The following is a 19,847-nucleotide window of genomic DNA, read 5'->3' as shown; positions in this document are numbered from 1 at the left end:
GCCACGAACTACGCCTATGACGCTTGTTTGATTATCGCAACCCGAAACGTGGTAACAAGCATCGCGCCGGCAGCCTCACTCGCACAACACCTATTGCTGCCTCGAAACAATTCTTCATTCCTACGCGACTCTTCGATCTCGCGACTATCTCTCCGATCAACCCTTTGCCTTTCCCGCGACTACGCCTGGCTAGGAAGCGTGATCTAGTGCGGCACACGATTGCGCGCGCAAGAAACTAGATATGTCGCGTCCGACAGTCAGCAAGGCGAGGACAGGGTATCCGATATTCGCTGCGACGTTTGCGAGTAACAGGCCTGGGGTCCTCGTTGTAGGAGGTAAGTTACCCTCATACCGACATCGCCAACTAGACTGACTTGAATACAGGTGGTGGGGGTGTGAGTACTGACCCTGTATCAAAACGCGATTGACGCGCCTGCTGACCACTTTTCATATTAGGCTGGACGATCCGGCGTCAAAAACCAAATCACAGCATTCGACTTCACCTCACGAGCACCGACCGTACAACCATTCGCGGAAATCGAAGCGAGCAAGGACGACTCGATAACGTGTTTGGACAACCTGTCTACGAAAGATGGCCTTGTTTTGTTCGCTGGAAACAACAGCAGTGAGGATGACCGGCTAAAGGGCAACAATGAACATCTGAGGGCATTCGAGCTGAAGTATCCGAATGGTGCTGAGAAAAGAGATGGAAATGTTGAGTACCTCAGCAAGACAACGCTCTTCACCACACCGCAATCGAGTTCCGCAAAAAAGGAAGCCTACCAACGCATCGTGAAACTCTCGAAACCACAACGATCGACCTCGAATACACCCAGCAGACGCATCGGAGCGATCGCATCAAGTCTTGGAGACGATAACGAGGTCGTTATCTTTGCCGCTACATCTACGAGACCTACGAATCAGGACGTCATAGGGCGAATCGGTTTACATAATGGCCAGGAGGCTAACGACATGGACTTTTGGACACAAGAAGAAGGGAAATATCAGCTAGCTTACGTTACCGATTCGGAAGTCTTCGTGCAGACTGTCAACTGGGATTTCGATTCAAGGAAGACCAAGGGAAACAACGAGCACAGGAAGCTCTACACCATGCCACACGTCGAGAGGGGCGCAAGGAGTAAGCTGCGATGTGTACGGTGGCTTTCGCCGAAACATCTGCTACTATTGAAGAATAAGCCTAGCAGAAGCGGCGTGGAGTTGCTCCTCCTTCATCTCTACGAAGAAGGTCCGGCAAGCGTTGTCCTACGGAAAGCGATGCCCAAACATGTCAAGGCGGCTACAGATATGGACGTTAGCTTGCTCGATGCAGACAAGGACGGCGCCTACCAAATTGCGATTGCGATCGCAGCGATTGACATAACCTTGACTGTGTATACGATGGACTACCATGGACCTGCCAGAGATTCTCTGAGCTCGTTTCATGCATTCAATAGCTATGATAACGTAAGCGTAAAGACACCAGAAGTGCCCAACACGTGCTAACAAAAGCAGGTTCACGAAGTGCAAATGACAAAGGCTGTCTTCTCGCCATTCTATAAGCCCGAAGTACCAGCCGGCCGTCAAGCGCCACCCCAGTATCTGCGCCTGGCGAGTACGTCTTTGGGAAACACGATCAGCGTCGAAACATTCCAATTACAGGACATCGGGTCGCGCTATGTTCTCCAGACGGCGCGTTCGAGAAACATGTTCACAGCAGCAACCTATCTCGTCATCGCCATGGTCGTCGCAGTCGCCGCTCTCCTGATTCAGTCACTCATAGATCCAGAGGGCAACCTTACCAAAGGCATACTTCCCGCCAGTCTACAGAATGCAGCAAGCCAGCACAAGACGTTTGGCGAAACACTGCGCGAGAAACGCCACAACGCCATCCTCAACAATGCGGACTCACCGGTGGTCAAGACATCGCATCGGATCGCTGATCTACTACATCTCCACCTCCCTCACGTTCTCTCTGACACCAAGCCATCCGAGCTATCCGGTCAACAAAAGGCGCTTGTCATACATCATGACCCTGAATCTGACGGCACACTCAGCACAGAGGTCCACGCTGGAGACGAGGATGTCCTGAAGAAGCACGCCTCTGCGAGAAAATGGGAAGAGCTCAGCCACGAAGAGAAGAACCAATGGAAGGAGAAGCTGAGCGATGCGGGTATGTGGGCTGTGGGTGAGGGTGAGACTATCCTGAAGTCGATATTCTTCGGACAGATCGGTGGAGTCATTGGCCATGTTGCAGAGGGTGTATTGGCTGGCTAAGACAAGTCGCGGTGAGGGGACGACTGCGCAACGGCCATGGATGGCAGCCTGTGTGTAGGCTTTGTAGTGTGTGATACCTAATTTCTACTACCTGATGTTATGGAACTCTCTCAATGTGATACTGCGCGATCAATGGATGTGTATCATGTTGAGCGGGAAGTGTCTATAATCCTGGGTTGTCATTGGACTATGGTGTGCACAAGACTGACACGGGTACTTTGCCTTTACGAAGATAAGTGGAATAGACAGCATGTGGGGTGATTGATCCAGTCTTTTACCTTTGCTCGTGCGGTAGGCCTGGCCACACTCACCCGTTATCCTCACCGCGTTGCTAATCACGGGCTGGTGTTGCGGATCCCCGGTGTGCGCTTTGGGTTAGCTCCCGAGGCTCGCGTGAGGTCAATGCGCTAGTCCGCGTTCGTGACATACGGCTGCAGCGTCCAGTAACTTTGGCAACACCAATTCTCCCCACGCGCCCCTCTACAACACTCTTTTCGCTCCTTTTCATGGATGGAGTGAGATCACAAACTCTTGCTGCGAAAGGCTTCCGTTGAAGCAGTCAAGATGTCGCAGCAGGGTCCCCTTTCGGCCAACCTGGACCGCATAGTCCACGACCTACGGTCAAAGTGAGCTCCATACAGTACAACCATTGCGACAGGCAGCTGACAACCCAAGAAATGACGAGACGCGACAGCGAGCAGCAACCGCGCTGCGACAGCAGGTCGAATCGGCGCATCGAGGTGAGAGACAACGCGAAGAACCCCGCCCAAGCTATGGGAAACTGACGTTGTGCAGAACTCGCGCCCAACGTCTTCACCACATTCAACAATGAAGTCTACACCAAGATCTCGGGCCTCATCGTCACCGGCACCGACTCGAACGAACGCATCGGCGGTATCCACGCGCTCAACGCCCTGATCGACTTCCGCGGCGACGATGCGGGCCAGAAGACGACGCGGTTCGCCTCATACCTTCGGGCGGTAATGCGGGGTCAGGACATCACAGCCATGGTGGTCGCGGCCAAGGCCCTGGGACGACTCGCGAAGCCCGGCGGAACACTCACGGCGGAGCTGGTGGAAGCAGAGGTCAAGGGCGCATTGGAGTGGCTGCAGCTGGAGCGCCTGGAGAATAGACGCTTCGCCGCTGTCCTCATCCTGCGCGAACTGGCGAAGAACTCACCTACGCTTATGTACCAATGGATTGCGCAAATCTTTGAGGTCATCTGGGTCGCCCTACGAGATCCAAAGGTCCTCATCCGGGAGTCCGCCGCCGAAGCCATCAGCGCCTGCTTCGAGATCATATCCCCCCGCGACTCGCAGATGCGCCAGCTCTGGTTCGGAAAGGTCTACGACGAGATCCTACGCGGCTTTACCATCAACACGAACGAAGCGATTCACGGTTCCCTCCTCACCATGAAGGAGCTCCTCGACAAGAGCGCCATGTTCATGAACGACCAGAAGTACAAGGAGACGGTTGAGCATGTACTGAAGTACCGGGAGCATCGCGATGCGCTCGTACGGAGGGAGGTGGTGCTCATCATACCCATCCTCGCTGGTTATTCGCCAACCGAGTTTGCGACCAAGTACCTACACCAGTGCATGCTACATCTCCAGGGTCTCATTAGGAAGGACCGCGACAGGGACAAGGCATTCGTCGCCATTGGACAGATCGCAAACGCGGTCGGAGTCGCCATCTCACCATACCTGGAGGGCATCCTCGGCTTCATACAGGAGGGTCTGATCGCGAAGGCTCGTAACAAGGCCGCGATCAACGAAGCGCCAATCTTCCAATGTCTCAGCATGGTTGCGGCAGCCGTTGGCCAGGCACTCACCAAGTCTGTTGAGCGGTTACTGGACCCCATCTTCTCCTGCGGCTTGAGCGACGCACTCTTTCAAGCTCTTGTAGACATGGCGCATTACGTACCACCATCACGCCCTATGATCCAAGAAAAGCTCTTAGATCTTCTCAGCCAGATCCTTGCTGGACGACACTTCCTTCCCCTCGGCAGTCCCTTCCAAATCTCACAACCTCCACAAATATGGACACGCGACCATAAGGACCCTTCGATCATCCCCCAGCGAGAAGCAGAGATCGCACTGGCACTGCACACACTCGGTAGTTTCGACTTCACAGGCCACGTGTTGAACGAGTTCGTCCGTGATGTGGCTATCCGCTATGTTGAAGCCGACAACGCTGAGATCCGGAAGCGCGCCGCCTTGACCTGCTGTCAGCTTTTCGTCAAGGACCCTATTGTACACCAGACTAGTACTCATGCGACAAAGGTGGTCGGCGACATCATCGAGAAGCTCTTAACTGTCGGTGTAGGTGACGTTGAACCCGACATTCGGTGGGATGTCCTCATGGCACTGGATGCACGTTTCGACCGTCATCTCGGAAAGGCAGACAACGTCCGCACTCTCTTCCTCGCTCTCAATGACGAGGTCTTTGCTATTCGAGAGGCTGCCATGTCTATCATTGGTCGCCTGACGGCCGTCAATCCTGCCTACGTCTTTCCTTCTTTGCGCAAGGTTCTGCTTCAGTTGCTGACCGAGGTCAACTACGCCAACAGCCCTCGCAGCAAGGAAGAGAGCGCCAAGTTGATTAGTAGTCTAGTCGGCGCCGCGGACAGTCTCATCAAACCGCTGATAGATCCTATTGTTGAGGTTCTGCTGCCCAAGTGCAAAGACTCAAACCCCGAAGTTGCTTCAACAACGCTCAAGGCTATTGGCGACCTCGCCACAGTCGGCGGCGAGGGTATGGTCAAGTACATCAAAGATCTCATGCCCGTCATCCTAGACTTTATGCAAGATCAGACGTCGGATGCTAAGCGATTCTCGGCTCTGAAAGCTCTCGGACAGCTGGCGACAAATGCCGGCTATGTCATAGAACCATACAGGGAATACCCAGAGCTGATGAATATCCTGATGAGCATCGTCAAGACGGAACCAGAAGGTGAACTCAGGAGGGAAACTGTTAGGCTCATGGGTACCCTTGGAGCCCTGGATCCGGACGAGTACCAGAAGATCATGGAACAGTCACCCGATAAGCACCTAATCCTGGAAGCGCAGGCTATCACTGATGTCTCGCTCATCATGCAAGGCACAACACCCTCGAATGAGGAGTACTACCCTACAATTGTCATCAGCACGCTCATGGGACTACTTAAGGATCCGTCTCTTGTGCAGTACCACACTGCCATTGTCGAAGCTGTCATGAACATCTACGCGACCATGGGACTGAAGTGTGTTCCTTTCCTCAGCCAAGTTGTCCCTGGCTTCCTTCACGTTATCCGATCAACGCCGGCTGGACGCTCCGAAGGTTACTTCAACCAGCTTAGCCAGCTTGTTCGAATTGTTCGCCAACACATCCGACCATACCTGCCCAGCATCCTTGCGACGATCAAGGAGTACTGGAGCAGCAGCCCGCAGCTACAGGCCACCATTCTTTCTTTGATTGAGGCTATCGCCCGCTCGCTGGAAGGCGAGTTCAAGGTCTACCTGGCTGACGTTCTGCCTCTCATGCTGAGCGTTCTTGATTCCGACCAGACGGGCAAGCGGTTACCCTCAGAGCGGGTACTGCACGCGTTCCTCATCTTCGGCTCCAGTGCAGAAGAGTACATGCATCTCATCATCCCGGTCATGGTCACTATGTTCGACAAGCCGGGTCAACCCATCCAGATCAGGCGACATGCCATTGAAACACTAGGACGGTTGTCGAAGCAAGTGAACGTCTCGGAATTCGCCGCACGTATTGTGCATCCCCTCTGCCGAGTGCTTTCCGGTAGCGAGCCAACGCTCAAGCAGACTGCGCTCGAGACGCTCTGCGCACTCATCTTCCAGCTTGGCCCAGATTACATCCACTTCGTGCCGACGGTCAACAAGATCCTCATTGCGCACAAGGTACCCCATGAGAACTACGGACGCATCGTATCAAAGCTGCAGAAGGGCGAGCCATTGCCTCAAGATCTCAGCCCGGATGAGCGATACGGCGAAGACGATGAAGACTTGAACCCTGCGGAGATCCTCACTAAGAAGTTGGCGGTCAACCAGCAGCATCTTAAGCAGGCCTGGGAGGCTTCTAACAAGACCACCAAGGAAGACTGGATCGAATGGATGCGAAGGTTCAGTGTTGAGCTCCTCAGGGAGTCGCCACAACAAGCACTGCGCGCCTGCACACCACTCGGTAGCGTTTACAACCCCATCGCACGTACTTTGTTCAATTCAGCGTTCGTTTCCTGTTGGACTGAGCTCTACGATCAGTATCAAGAGGAGCTTGTTCGGTCTATAGAGACCGCACTCACATCGCCTAACATCCCACCTGAGATTCTTCAAGTCCTCCTCAACTTGGCAGAATTCATGGAGCACGATGACAAAGCCTTGCCGATCGATGTACGGATACTGGGTATGTATGCTGGAAAATGCCACGCTTTTGCCAAGGCGTTGCATTACAAGGAGCTCGAGTTCAACGCGGAACAGAATTCCAGCGCTGTAGAAGCCCTCATCAGTATCAACAACCAGCTGCAACAGACCGACGCAGCATTCGGTATATTGCGCAAGGCGCAGAACTATGCTGACGTAGAGTTGAAAGAGACTTGGTTCGAGAAGTTGCAGAAGTGGGACGAAGCGCTTGCTGCGTATCAGAGGCGCGAGCTCGAAGAACCCGACTCTTTCGATGTCACCATGGGCAAGATGCGCTGCTTGCACGCTCTAGGAGAGTGGGATCTGCTTTCCAGCTTGTCGAAGGAGAAGTGGGCCAACGCGACGCAGGAGTATCGTAAGGCGATAGCACCGCTCGCTGCGACGGCCGCCTGGGGTCTGGGCAAGTTTGCGGACATGGACAACTACCTTGGTGTCATGAAGGAACAGTCGCCTGACCGCGCTTTCTTCGCCTCTATTCTCAACATCCACAACAACCGCTTCGAGATCGCTGTCGACGAGATTGCGAAAGCAAGGAAGGGTCTCGACACAGAGTTGAGCTCGCTCCTTGGAGAGTCATACCAGCGCGCCTACTTGCCGATGATTCGTGTTCAGATGCTGGCAGAGCTCGAGGAGATCATGCAGTACAAGCAGAACGAGGGCAATCTTGAGAAGCAGCGCAGCATGCGCAAGACTTGGATGAAGCGGCTTAGAGGGCTACAACCGAACCCTGAAGTCTGGCAGCGCATGATCAAGGTCCGACAGCTCGTCATCTCTCCAAAGGAGGGTACGGACATGTGGATCAAGTACACCAACCTGTGCCGCAAGAGCAACAGGATGAACCTCGCGAACAAGGCGCTCCAGAAGTTGCTCGACATCGAGAGCACTGGCGACAGCACTGTGGTTGAGTTCGTCCGCAACAACGCGCACGAGATCTCGCATCCAGTCGCATACACGACCTACAAGTACATGTGGGCCGATCAGAACTTCAAGCAGGAGGCTCTTGATAGTATGAAAGACTTCACCGGACGACTATCTGAGGATCTCGCGATGCGCACAAGGGCCGCGACCAATCCGATGATGGGGCAGAACGGAATGAACGGTATGTCCAATGGTCAGCACATGTTCACGAACATAAACCCCTTTGCTGCCACCAATGGACACAGTGGAGTCAATGGTATGAATGGCTCAAGCATGCTAAACGGATCATCCATAGGTGCCTCACCTACTGAACTGGCCGAGAGCCATCGCCTACTCGCCAAGTGCTACCTCAAGCAAGGTGACTGGCAACAAGAGCTCCAAGACGGCGAATGGGAGCACGAATTCGTTCACGAGATCCTAGCCGCTTACGCGGCTGCCACACGCTACAACAAGGACTGGTACAAGGCCTGGCACGCTTGGGCTCTCGCCAACTTCGAAGTCATCAACTCCATCACATCCAAATCTGACCGAGAGGCTACCGAAGTGCCTAATAACATCATCCACGATCACGTCATCCCGGCTATCCAGGGCTTCTTCAAGTCAATCGCACTGTCTTCAACTAGTTCGTTGCAGGACACGCTCAGGTTGCTTACCCTGTGGTTTAGCTATGGTGGACGAGAGGGCGTCAACCGCACCATCACTGAGGGTACAAAGTCTGTGCCAATCGATACATGGCTCGAGGTCATTCCACAATTGCTTGCCAGGATCAATCAGCCCAACGCTGTGGTACGGCAATCGATTCATCAGCTACTCATCGAAGTCGGCAAGGCGCATCCTCAGGCTTTGGTTTTCCCATTGACTGTCTCGATGAAGTCAGACGTGTCCCGACGTCAGCGATCCGCTAAGGAACTCATGGAGGCCATGCGCGAGCACTCGCCGAAGTTGGTCGAACAAGCAGATCTTGTGAGTCACGAACTCATTCGTATTGCTGTGCTCTGGCATGAGCAATGGCACGAGGGTCTTGAGGAAGCCAGTAGGCTCTACTTTGGCGATCACAACATCGACGGCATGTTCGCTACTCTCGCCCCACTCCACGCCATGCTCGATAAGGGCCCAGAGACTCTACGTGAGATCTCTTTCATCCAATCATTTGGTCGTGAACTCCAAGAAGCCCGGGACTGGTGTAATACATTCAGGACATCCGGTGAAATAGGCGACCTCAATCAGGCGTGGGATCTCTACTACCAGGTGTTCCGCAAGATCGCTCGCCAACTGCCTTCCTTGATGACGCTCGAGTTGCAGTACGTTTCACCAAAACTCAAGGACGCGCATGATCTTGAGCTTGCTGTTCCTGGAACGTATCAAGTTGGCAAGCCGGTTATCCGGATCATCTCGTTCGACCCTGTTGCATCCGTCATCCAGTCCAAGCAGCGACCCAGGAAGCTGGAAATGCGCGGAAGCGACGGGAAAGCACACACCCATGTTCTCAAGGGCCATGAAGACATTCGTCAAGACGAGCGTGTCATGCAACTCTTCGGTCTCTGCAACACCCTGCTCTCCAACGACGTGGAGTCTCGTAAGCGACACCTTAATATCCAACGCTACGCCGCGGTCCCGCTTAGTACGCAATCCGGTCTGCTTGGTTGGGTCCCTAACAGCGACACTCTACATGTGCTCATCCGTGAGTATCGCGATAGTAGAAAGATTCTCCTCAACATTGAGCACCGCATCATGCTGCAGATGGCGCCTGATTACGACTGCCTCACGCTCATGCAAAAGGTTGAAGTCTTCGGCTACGCGCTCGACAACACAACAGGCCAGGATCTCTACCGCGTCTTGTGGCTCAAATCTAAATCCTCAGAAGCCTGGCTTGATCGCCGCACAAACTACACGCGTTCTCTCGCTGTCATGTCCATGGTCGGTTACATACTGGGTCTCGGCGATCGCCACCCTAGTAACTTGATGCTGGACCGCGTCACCGGCAACATCATCCACATTGATTTCGGCGATTGTTTCGAAGTAGCCATGCACCGGGAGAAGTACCCAGAACGCGTACCGTTCCGTCTCACGCGCATGTTGACGTATGCCATGGAAGTTAGTAATATCGAGGGTAGCTACCGGACGACTTGCGAGCACGTCATGCGCGTGTTGAGGAGCAATAAGGAGAGTGTCATGGCTGTGCTTGAAGCTGTAAGTCCCTTCTATTCCCCCATCCTCACACGTATGTTTTACTAATCATTGAAACAGTTCATCCACGACCCCCTCCTAACCTGGCGCCTCAACCACCGCGACACCTCCCCCGAACCCAACTACCCCTCCGAACGCCGCCAATCCATCATGGTTGCCGACCCCGCAAATCCCAACCCCAACGACCCCCACCAAATGCCCAGCATCGTCGGTCGCCCCCGCCACCGCTCCTCCATTGCTCCCCCGCAAAACAACGACGTCGACGCCAAGGAAGTGCAGAATGCACGTGCCTTGCAGGTGCTCAGTCGTGTTAAGGAGAAGTTGACGGGTAAGGATTTCGGGAAGGGCGAGGAGTTGAGGACCGAGATGCAGGTTGATCGGTTGATTAAGGAGGCGACGAATTTGGAGAATCTTTGTCAGCATTATATTGGGTGGTGTAGTTTCTGGTAGGCTTTTCACGAAGAGACTGGAACGGGTGTCTCATTGGGTGTTCAATTGGTAGCATTAGCGTTGGCATGGGCATGGTGCGATATCGTATGGGACTTGCGAGGAGTTACGGGTCTTGGCTTTCTTTCATGGACGAGTTTCGTGTAACATTATGAGAACTTTCTCCTTCTTCAACTCCAGCGGCATTGCAGTGGTGCTTTTGGTGTTGAGGAATGTGTAACTTGTGCCGATAATGATGAAGAACTACTACCTTATAATCAGTTTTGTATATGATTATGTGAGTATTTTGCAGTGGTGTTGAAAACGGGTTAGATGCCGTAGATAGTGGTGTATTGAACACATACGTTACTGGTCATACACGTCGCTCAGATGTCAAAAAAGGGTAGGCGGATGAAACGCTACCTTTGGTATCTTGCCCTGCCGTGCTTGCCGTCCAAGATGCAGTACACGCCACAGGGTCTGACTAGTTAGTCCGTCAGTAACGCTGATGTCTGCATGAACTGCTGACTATGCATAAAGGGTCTTCCATGACGTTGCTTTACGTGGGGACACGCATGGAAGAATCCGAAAACACTGGGTCTAGTACTGTCGAGGGTCGACAAGACGCTTACCGCCCGCAATGCAAACGTGATTTGTGGACATGAAGAAAGCTGTGGTAACATGTGCCGGGGAAAGTATAGAACGAGTGGGATCTAGATCATCTCTATGAGTACCATTTGCAGAACGGGTTCATCCTCTTTCCTGCCGTGCTTGCCAGTACCCAGGCGGAACAACGGCACAAGATGCACCATGTTACCAGCTGTACGGATTCAGTGGTCTAGACTAAACTCCGGAGTTGATATGTTATATGCCGATTCTTGTCCGTGAAGTATATAACGCAGATTTCTCGGCATTGTAGAGACGGTACCCTCTTGGACGGGTAAAAGTGGAGTAGGTTACCGTGCTTAGCTTCCTGTTGTGTCACCACGTTCCATGCTGGTAATATATATTTCTTAATATTGTATTCGTTTTGAAGTCAAACTGCTGCAGCGAGTTCGACATTGCATCTCGGCTGCAAGCTGTTGACAGAATGATAACCTATTTATACAAGTTGAATCGAAGGTCCAGAATATGTACATTCGGATACATGTCTCCGTACGTCACGCGTAGGGATCGGAACTAAGGACAGACTTGTAGGCTAACGGTCTCCGCAGTGTAGTCGCAATCGAAGATGCCGTTCTTGCCAGCTCCAAGGAGCGCACGTGACGTGTTAGACGAATCGTGATGGGATCTTCAGCCGTAATAACCGTGAGATCTACATGAGACTGTAGAGCAAAATGGTCTCAAAAGCAACGGACGTGCTACAAGTTGTACGGTCCAGCGCGTCATTGACCTTGAAATGCTTGCTAGTGAGCCTGCTTGTCGTATCGCGGAGTAATGCCCGGCAAAACACCAACGACTGTCAGAGCTGAATTTGTAGAAGTGCTTATGTTGGGCCACTTGATGGTTTGAAATTTGGTGTTGGGCAGTAGTTCTCGGCCGGGTCGGCCCCTGGCCAGCCGAAACGTCAGAACGTCCGAGAACCCACTGGGCACGTCGAATCCTTATCATGGAGACAAACTATTCCCGCCAGTGACGCGGAAGGAACGGGTGTAGAACACAGCCACACAAATGATGGTGACGGCAACCTGCAGATGGACAGTTCTGAAACGCTTGGGTTTGCTCTTGGGTTATGTTCCGCATTGCCGCTAACAACGCGTCTTCCAAGGGCACCGGCTAGATAGCCGAGATGGTGTGGCCGCTATGGCCATGTCGACGCAACTTTGCTGGCCTCTGGTTTGTCGCGACTGGAAGTGCGGCAGATCGACGGGGTGGGGGGCTGGTCAAAAACTGTTGTAGCGGTGCTCTTATGGGAGGCGCGTGCAGGTACATAGGGTTTCTTATCGCCGGACTTTTCTGTTTCAGAATCCAGAAGTTCGTCTTGAGGGTTTTTTGTGCAGTCTTTCTCTTGCGTTTAGCGTCGAGTCAAAGATTTCGACACGTGCTGCGAAAGAGAAAAGGGGTGTGACATCATTCGGTCATTGCTGAACCACAATTTCCGACTCCAGCTGCCAATTCGCTCGCCCCGCATGTACCGCTGCGGCTCGACCTTGGCATCATGAACCGCAACACGCAGAACCTCGCGATAGGCCGCTTGCCTACTAACGACAGCTTTCCGCCTTTTTCCAGCGTCGTCCACAGACCGGCGTCCAGCTCTTCCACCGCCTCGGTGTCGAGTGCAGAGGAGAGACTGCAATGGCGCTCGCACCCGAATGTCGCGACGCCGCATCCGGATCCGACGAACCAGAATCCCTTCGATGATCCCAGCCTCACATTGGCAACGCCCCTGAGTCGCGATGAGCCCGAAGGCCTTTCCAACGACGTGCAGAAGCAGATTCAGCGCGAAGAAGAAGAGATAGAGTACCATGGCGACGAGAACGAGAGGGTCGACACGAACTCTACGGAGAAGACTGACGATTCCATACGCGAGAACCCGACGGCATTGGCTGCTGTTACCAGTAGGAGCACGAAGCGCAGCGCTCAAAATACGGATGTGTCAGAGAAGAGGACGAAGCTGAGCTTCAAGGAACGGATACGGCATTTCACCTGGACCTGGTTCTGCCTTACTATGGCCACCGGCGGTATCGCCAACGTCTTGTATACTGTCCCGTTCCGCTTCCACGGCATCTACGCGCTTGGGTGCATCTTCTTCATCCTCAACATTGTGCTGTTCCTGTTTAACGTCGCTATGATTTCTTGCCGGTTCTACTTCTACCCGCGAACGTTCAAGGCTTCCTTCCTGCATCCTACCGAGTCGCTGTTCATCCCCGCCGCTATCGTCAGCTTTGGTATCATCCTGATCAACATCAGCCAATTTGGAGTTGACATGGCTGGAGTAGGAGAGTGGCTGGAGCAATGCATGATTGTGTTGTTCTGGATGGACTGTGGTCTTGCTGTTTGTTTCTCTATTGGCATCTACCTGCTTATGTTCGTGTTTCTCTCTCATCGTACACTGACAAGTATGCTAACAATCACAGGTGGTCTACCACGACTTTTACCATTTCCCAGATGACGCCCATTTGGATCTTCCCAGCATATCCTTTGCTCATCATCGGACCCCACGCTGGTAACCTTGCGCCCAAGGTTGAAGATCCTACTATCTCTCTTACCATCATCCTGACTGGTTACGTCATTCAAGGCATAGGCTTCCTGGTGTCGCTCATGATCTACGCCGCCTTCATCTACCGTCTCATGACGCAGAAACTTCCCAAGGAATCGCTTCGCCCGGGTATGTTCATCTCCGTCGGTCCTTCTGGCTTCACCATCGCCGGCGTAATCATGATGGGCCAAGAGCTCCCGAAGACTGTACCCAGCGACTTCATGGGCGAAGGCAACGGCGAACTCGCAGGCAAAGTCGGCATGATCTGCGCAAACTACATGGGACTATGGCTCTGGGGTCTTGCACTCTGGTTCTTCTTCGTCAGCGTCGGTGCGCATTGGTCGTGTGCCCGGAGAGGAAAGATGGACTTCGCGATGACATGGTACTCCTTCATTTTCCCCAACACGGCCCTCACAACATCGACCTTCGCCATCGCCCGCGCTCTCAACGATAACAGAGCTATCGCTCTCATCGGCTGCGCAATGACCATCGCCCTGGTCATGATGTGGTTCTTCGTCATCTTCATGAATGTGCGCGCTGTCGTCATCCATCAAATACTGTGGCCAGAGAAGCAAGAAGATAGGACCGAAGGTGGATGGAAACAGCAAAGTGCGGAAGAGCAACAGAGACGACAACGGGAACGGGAATTAGCTGATGGCGGTGAGAGTATGAGGGGCAGGGCGTGGAGTCGTGCGAGGACGCTGACGAGGCCGAGGGAGAGTGATCCCGCGACTACGGCTATGCCGACGCTGGAGAGGTCGCAGACGGATATTGGGGCGAGGAAGAGGGGGTGGAGCTTTAGAAGGTAGAAGATGGGACGGTGGTGTACGTGGAGGGTGTGAAAAGTACGAGGAGTTTGTCATTTGCATAGAATTTGTCGTCGATACCCCCTTAGAGCGATGTTTTGGTCGAGCGTTAGTATTGGTTTTCGGTAGATATGTATGTTAATTAGATGTTCTCTTCGGAAACCCGCGTTACATTTGACCTGGAGGTACTACTTCCTGGCGAGTGTTTTCCACTCGCGAGGCTTCAACTGAAATTCTAGGGATAGAAGATAATGCTACCAGCATGTAGCAAGTCCGGAAGCCCTCTGTCGTGGTGTTCCAGACCTCGGGGCTTGGGTCCTTGAGGCGCGTTCGATCTAGGATGAATCAGGCTAGAGCCTTGGCACTTCAGAACCCACGCCCGCGAATCCGTCGCGTCCTCACGTTGCACATATCAACTTTACCACGCGCTTTTTGCTCGTCTCCATTTTCAAAAAACATGACACTCATCCTCTATCAACTCAATTGGTGGAAGGCTACTTTTCAACGTGTTGTACAGCATGGTCGGTACTCACCTCGAGGCGTGTCAGGCTGCAGGGGCGAAGCAGCCTGCCCAGGTGGTCCTCCATGCGTCGACCAATCACTCGTGCATGGTGGCACGGATGAGATGGCCTGGCGCGTAGATGAGATCCAGCCTTCTCCCGGGATATTTTTCGCTGCACAGCTCTTCTTCGCACATTTCCTCTGGCTGCCCGTGGTTCCTAGGACGGGTACACCTACGTTCGTTACACTCAGAGATGGCTACCGATGGCCGCAGTCGAGCTCAACCTCTGGATATGAATGACGACTTTCGCCAAGAAGTCAATGAAGACGGGAACAGAGCCATACAACAAGCTCACAATGCTGCCGAAGGTGTGTCGACTCCTGTGCAGGTCTCACCCGCCGACACTCCGTCACAGCAGGACGAAGACGAAGACGATGACGACCATCTATCGCTATATAAACACGTACGAATGCTTGGACACGGTGGCAGCGCAAGCGTCGAAATGGTCCGCAGTGTTAAAACAGGGTCGGTTTTCGCACGCAAGATCATCAAAAACGTCTATTCTCGCAATCTGGAAGATGCCAAACGAAAGCTCCTCAATGAAGTCCACATCATGCAACGTTTGGCTTTCCATCGTCACATCGCCGCAGTACATGCAACTTATATCAAATGGAGAGAACTTGTCATAATTCTCGACCCGGTTGCGGACAGCGGAGATCTGGCGAACTTCCTGCAAAATTACCGTGATCAAGGCTTTGCAGAAACCTTTAAGACTTCGACCAACGAAGCTGGACGGCAGAGAGATATCCTGGTCAGGGCTTTCGGCTGTTTGGCGTCTGCTTTAGCTTTCATCCACGAACAGACCATCCGACACAAAGACATCAAGCCGCAGAATATACTGATTCATCAAGGGAGAGTCATGTATACCGACTTCGGTCTGTCGCACGATTATGCGGATATCGGTCGAAGCACGACTACTGGAAATCCACAAGGCTTTACCAGGAGATACTGTGCACCTGAAGTGGCGAAGGGAGAAAGCAGAAATTCCAAATCAGATATATTTTCTCTCGGATGTGTTTTCATCGAGATCTGTCTAGCGCTGGCGAACGATGTTTTATTGGATGAGATGTACTGGGTTCGACCGTTTTACGAACTCGTGCAGTCTTTCCGGCATGGCTTGCCGCTACCCTTAATTTGTTACGAAACCGGTCAGTTGCTAGATGATGTCATTGGGAAGATGCTGTCGAGTGATTCTGCATCAAGGCCTTCAGCTTCCTCAATTGCCTACATGTTTATAGAGGGCGCTTCACCTGGATTCTCTTGTCCAGAGTGTAAGGAGGTGTTCCAATTCACGTAAACAGAAAGTAGTTGCCGTCAAAAGAGCCCGGTCTTGGCCGGACGGCTTGCTGCTCGCTTTCGCTCAGGGTTTTCGAAGCATTGACAGCACCGAACTAGTCGTCGTTCAATTTGTAAAGCTTCCACCTTGGGATGCAAAACTTCGATTGCTTAAGGTTGACTATAGCGCAAGCTTGACTACAACATCGGCATACCCTCCATACCCGGCAGCGCCGTCAACCAGCCATCGCGCTCCTCCTTTACACGGTTGGGTACAAGACACTTGTTTCCATCAGCAGGCTGCTGCGTCTTCAAGCTACCGCAGTTGGCACCCATGCAGCCCTTGGCATCATCCATAGCCTTCTGCAGCGAGTCGTCCTTCCAGCCGAAGACGTAGTCTCCGTGCTGTCCATACCCAGTGTTGTCACCGGTGGAGAGGACGAAGGGTTGCGAGCCATCGGCGGGCCACTCCGCTTTGTTGTTGAACTTGCTGGTATCCCAGACGATCTGCAAGTACGTCAGCTTAGCCAACACGACTAGATGATAGATGTCTTGAGACTTACCTCGAGCATGACCTGTGGGATCTTCACGGGATGAGTCGACGGGCAATTGCCACCAGTGCCAGTACCAGAGAACAGAGCCGGGCCGTTGGAGGGGTACGCGACGTGCGATTTGTGGTCGGGTGAATCGAGGTTCTTTCCGTCCCAGCATCTGTCAACGGGTCAGTGGCGCACGATGTTGTTCGTGATGGGCGACTTACGTTGGGTAGAGAACGTTGCTACGGATACCACCCGGGCAAGGTGTCGTAGGGAAGCCTTCGGTATCAAGTCTTGGAGCGTCAGCATGGTCATGAGTGCGACAAGACGTGCATGCTTACTTGGCATCCTGGCAAGGCGCGGCATTATCGCCACCAAAGTTGGGCGCGTTGTAGCATCGGAAGCAAGTCTGAGTCTTCAGACCCTTCGAGACGCGGTTGGTGGCATCGCCGGTGAGCATGCGGAAGCCCTGTATGCTGTATCAGGACATGAAGTTGCATGGAGAGGTACAGGGCTTACGGGCTTGAAGGCAGTGACTTGGCCCTTGCCTCCAGAGACGTAGTAGACGACAAAGCCTCCGGTGGTCTTTCCAGTGTACTTGTCGTTGAAGAGATCCCTGTTAGGGATTTGAGGTACGCGCTTGTATGTTCCATTGCGGGCCTTGAAGTAGACATTCGCGGTCCAGTAGTTGGAAAGCTAGCATTCAAATCGTCAGCCTCGATCGTCTCGTATTTATCACTTTGACTTACGTCCTCCGAGTACCCGCAAGTAGTGCATGTCGCAAGCTTGGCAATATCCGTCGACTGCATTGTGACGTTGAAGGCATTACCCCCAACTACCTGATGCATATGCGGCGACGGCGCTTGGCCTGGGTTGACAAGAGGATCAATGCGGTCGATAACATTCTGAGCGCACCCAAACCGCAACATTGTGAAGCCCTGAGAGCCACCGAACTGAGGCGCAGCCTGCGCCACGGCAGCGAGGAGGAGTGTAGGGAACAGCATGACGATTCGCAATGTCTCTTCACAGAAGGATACGTAGATGATGATGAAGAAGTACGGAACGATGCAGAGAAGACGCACTGGGGGGTAAAGTACTCCAGAAGAATGTTCTATGAAGCTTTCATACCTACCCAATGCGACTCACCTGTAAAAGCTCGCCAGCTTCCACATTCGTCATGCAACTGCCGACCCCATCCGTACCAGAAAACTCATATTAAGGTCACCACAACTTCACCTAATGCGTACGACCTCGTGGCATCAAAGCAATGTCGGCAGTTGCGGAGCTAATATGCTGATCCCGCATTCGGCTAAAGGCTTGAGATTACTTCACTAAACTGACCATTCTCTTTGGGCGACATGTGGTACCGGAGCATGGGGATCGACGTCTCCTCGTGGGGATACAGTCAAGAACATGGGGATGGAAGTGGCGTTATCGGAAAGATCGGAGTCATTGCATGAGGCATGAATCGATTCTCTTGTCCTATTCTACCGCACTACTATGTGTTGGCACCTCAGCCCCGCAAGTCCAGAGTTGGGACGACTAAGCAGGTGCAGGGATAGAACCGGCAACAGCCTTGATGCCCGCGTTCCAGATGTCACCCATGCGCGCGTATCCAGCGACATTCCTATAAGATCAGTCAGCTGAGCGATCTCCAGATGAACGAGTCAATACTTACGGGTGCAGGTTATCGCTCAACTCGCTGCTCGTGCTGAGGACATTCATATCGACAATGGAAACCTTGGATCCCTTGCTGACCCTGGAGGCGACGATAGCAGACAACGCGTTGTTAAAGGTCTTGATGTTTGCGTTAAGTCCGGATTGCTTCGATGGGATGATCTTAGCCACGATGACGACCGCGTTGGGGACGGCCTTCAGAACGTCATCGAGCAAGAGTCCAAGTCGTCTCGGCGCATCAGCATCAGGCTCCGAAGAAGGGTTTCCTCTGTTCAGGTCGTTGGTACCGGCATGGAGCAGAACGACATTGGGCTTCAATGCAAGACCACCGGCAGCAACGCCACGGATCTGGGAGATGGTGTAGCCAGGGAAACCTTGGTTGTCCTTGTCCGCCATGGTTCCGGACTGTTGCGTGCCGACGAAGTCAACGGTGTAGCCGCCAGACTTGAGGTCGGCCAGCAGCCGCTCACGGTAACCATTTGAACCGCCGCCGTTGATGTAACCCCAGGTGATGGAATCGCCTAGCGGCAGGATGCGGAGGTTCTTCGACTGACGTGTGACGAGCGCATCGGTGGGAAGACCGTTGACAAAGGATAGGACTGCGTGTTGTTGTTAGTCACGTGTACGTGTGTCCCGTCCATGTGTAAGAGCCCTACAGAATGAGAGGATAGCCAACGGCAGAGCCAATCGCGTCATCATGTTTGACAGCATCGTGATCAGATATCGAGGTCTTGTCAATAACGCGCAAACGACGCAGCCAGAGGCGAGACGTCCTTTTGATGTAAAACGCCCAGGTTCATCATACCCCAGATTCAGTCCATGCGTGCTTGTGCACCCTCAAAATGGCACACATGGCGTCAGTTTCTCCGTCGATTTGATGAAGCCGAGAGGTTAGCGCGTGCCGATTCTGATTAACCTGCGACAGAGCTCGTGGACGCGAATTCTCCGTAGGCAGAACTACGGCTAAGATGGCGGCGGAGTGGAGGTACCTAAGGAGGTTTGTGCGTAGTGTCGTCATCCGACGACGCGACTTTGAACGCGCGCGAAAGGATCAGGTCTGCGCTTGCAGTCCATAATGCGACGCGCTATTGAGAGCCTTCCGACAGGTAGGAAGCCACCACAGCACTGTCGTTGACGCGCTCGGTGCTCTGGAGCTGCTTTTAGCCTCGGTCCCTTAACTTGATGTTACGATGTTTCAATGTGGAGAGCAATTTGGCCTTGACAGCTGTCCCTAAATCTCCCCGCATCCTAACTTGATTGGGACATAGCTCGGACGATGATAGCGTCTGCAACACCAACAGCCCCTCAGCCTTACTTTCTTTCGCATCGGGTGCGCGTTGCACAAGATATCCTGAACGTGTATGCGAGATCTTCGATGAACTGCTTCGTTAGCACAGCTGAATGAAACAACTGCCAGGTTCCTTAGTCGTGCGTTCAACTGAAGCCTACCTGTCGGTCTCTTAACTGAGCTTGGCAGTATCGAGATAGCTTCTGCTATAGCGGAAATCGCGAATCTTTTCATCTGGTAACGCCGTGGTATAGTCATGAACTGCCCGTCCTATCAATACA

At 53.1% G+C, this 19,847-nt stretch overlaps 5 protein-coding genes across 5 annotated transcripts; 3 read left to right on the top strand and 2 right to left on the bottom strand.

Moving 5' to 3' along the window:
* Positions 1-241: 241 nt before the first annotated feature.
* On the top strand, positions 242-2,274 carry J4E87_004850 (uncharacterized protein; the record flags this gene model as incomplete). The annotated part of the gene is made up of 4 exons (XM_049376467.1): positions 242-335; positions 385-395; positions 457-1,464; positions 1,513-2,274. 4 exons carry the CDS (start codon positions 242-244, stop codon positions 2,272-2,274), a joined length of 1,875 nt encoding a protein of 624 aa, XP_049233978.1.
* A 564-nt stretch (positions 2,275-2,838) lies between these two features.
* J4E87_004849 (uncharacterized protein) lies at positions 2,839-10,247 on the top strand (the record flags this gene model as incomplete). Its single annotated transcript, XM_049376466.1, has 4 exons — positions 2,839-2,900; positions 2,950-3,014; positions 3,070-9,800; positions 9,858-10,247. The coding sequence occupies 4 exons, from the start codon at positions 2,839-2,841 to the stop codon at positions 10,245-10,247; spliced, it is 7,248 nt and encodes a 2,415-aa protein (XP_049233977.1).
* A 2,134-nt stretch (positions 10,248-12,381) lies between these two features.
* On the top strand, positions 12,382-14,231 carry J4E87_004848 (uncharacterized protein; the record flags this gene model as incomplete). Its single annotated transcript, XM_049376465.1, has 2 exons — positions 12,382-13,250; positions 13,301-14,231. 2 exons carry the CDS (start codon positions 12,382-12,384, stop codon positions 14,229-14,231), a joined length of 1,800 nt encoding a protein of 599 aa, XP_049233976.1.
* A 2,032-nt stretch (positions 14,232-16,263) lies between these two features.
* J4E87_004847 (uncharacterized protein) lies at positions 16,264-17,815 on the bottom strand (the record flags this gene model as incomplete). The annotated part of the gene is made up of 7 exons (XM_049376464.1): positions 16,264-16,572; positions 16,629-16,776; positions 16,826-16,894; positions 16,943-17,070; positions 17,121-17,297; positions 17,351-17,682; positions 17,812-17,815. 7 exons carry the CDS (start codon positions 17,813-17,815, stop codon positions 16,264-16,266), a joined length of 1,167 nt encoding a protein of 388 aa, XP_049233975.1.
* Positions 17,816-18,143: 328 nt separating this feature from the next.
* J4E87_004846 (uncharacterized protein) lies at positions 18,144-18,977 on the bottom strand (the record flags this gene model as incomplete). The annotated part of the gene is made up of 3 exons (XM_049376463.1): positions 18,144-18,228; positions 18,280-18,877; positions 18,935-18,977. The coding sequence occupies 3 exons, from the start codon at positions 18,975-18,977 to the stop codon at positions 18,144-18,146; spliced, it is 726 nt and encodes a 241-aa protein (XP_049233974.1).
* Positions 18,978-19,847: the final 870 nt, after the last annotated feature.

This window comes from Alternaria ethzedia (genome assembly GCF_023757985.1).
Source record: "Alternaria ethzedia strain BMP 0044 chromosome Unknown scaffold_9, whole genome shotgun sequence".
NCBI lineage: Eukaryota > Fungi > Ascomycota > Dothideomycetes > Pleosporales > Pleosporaceae > Alternaria > Alternaria ethzedia.
This window is presented reverse-complemented; position numbering and strand designations above follow the sequence as displayed.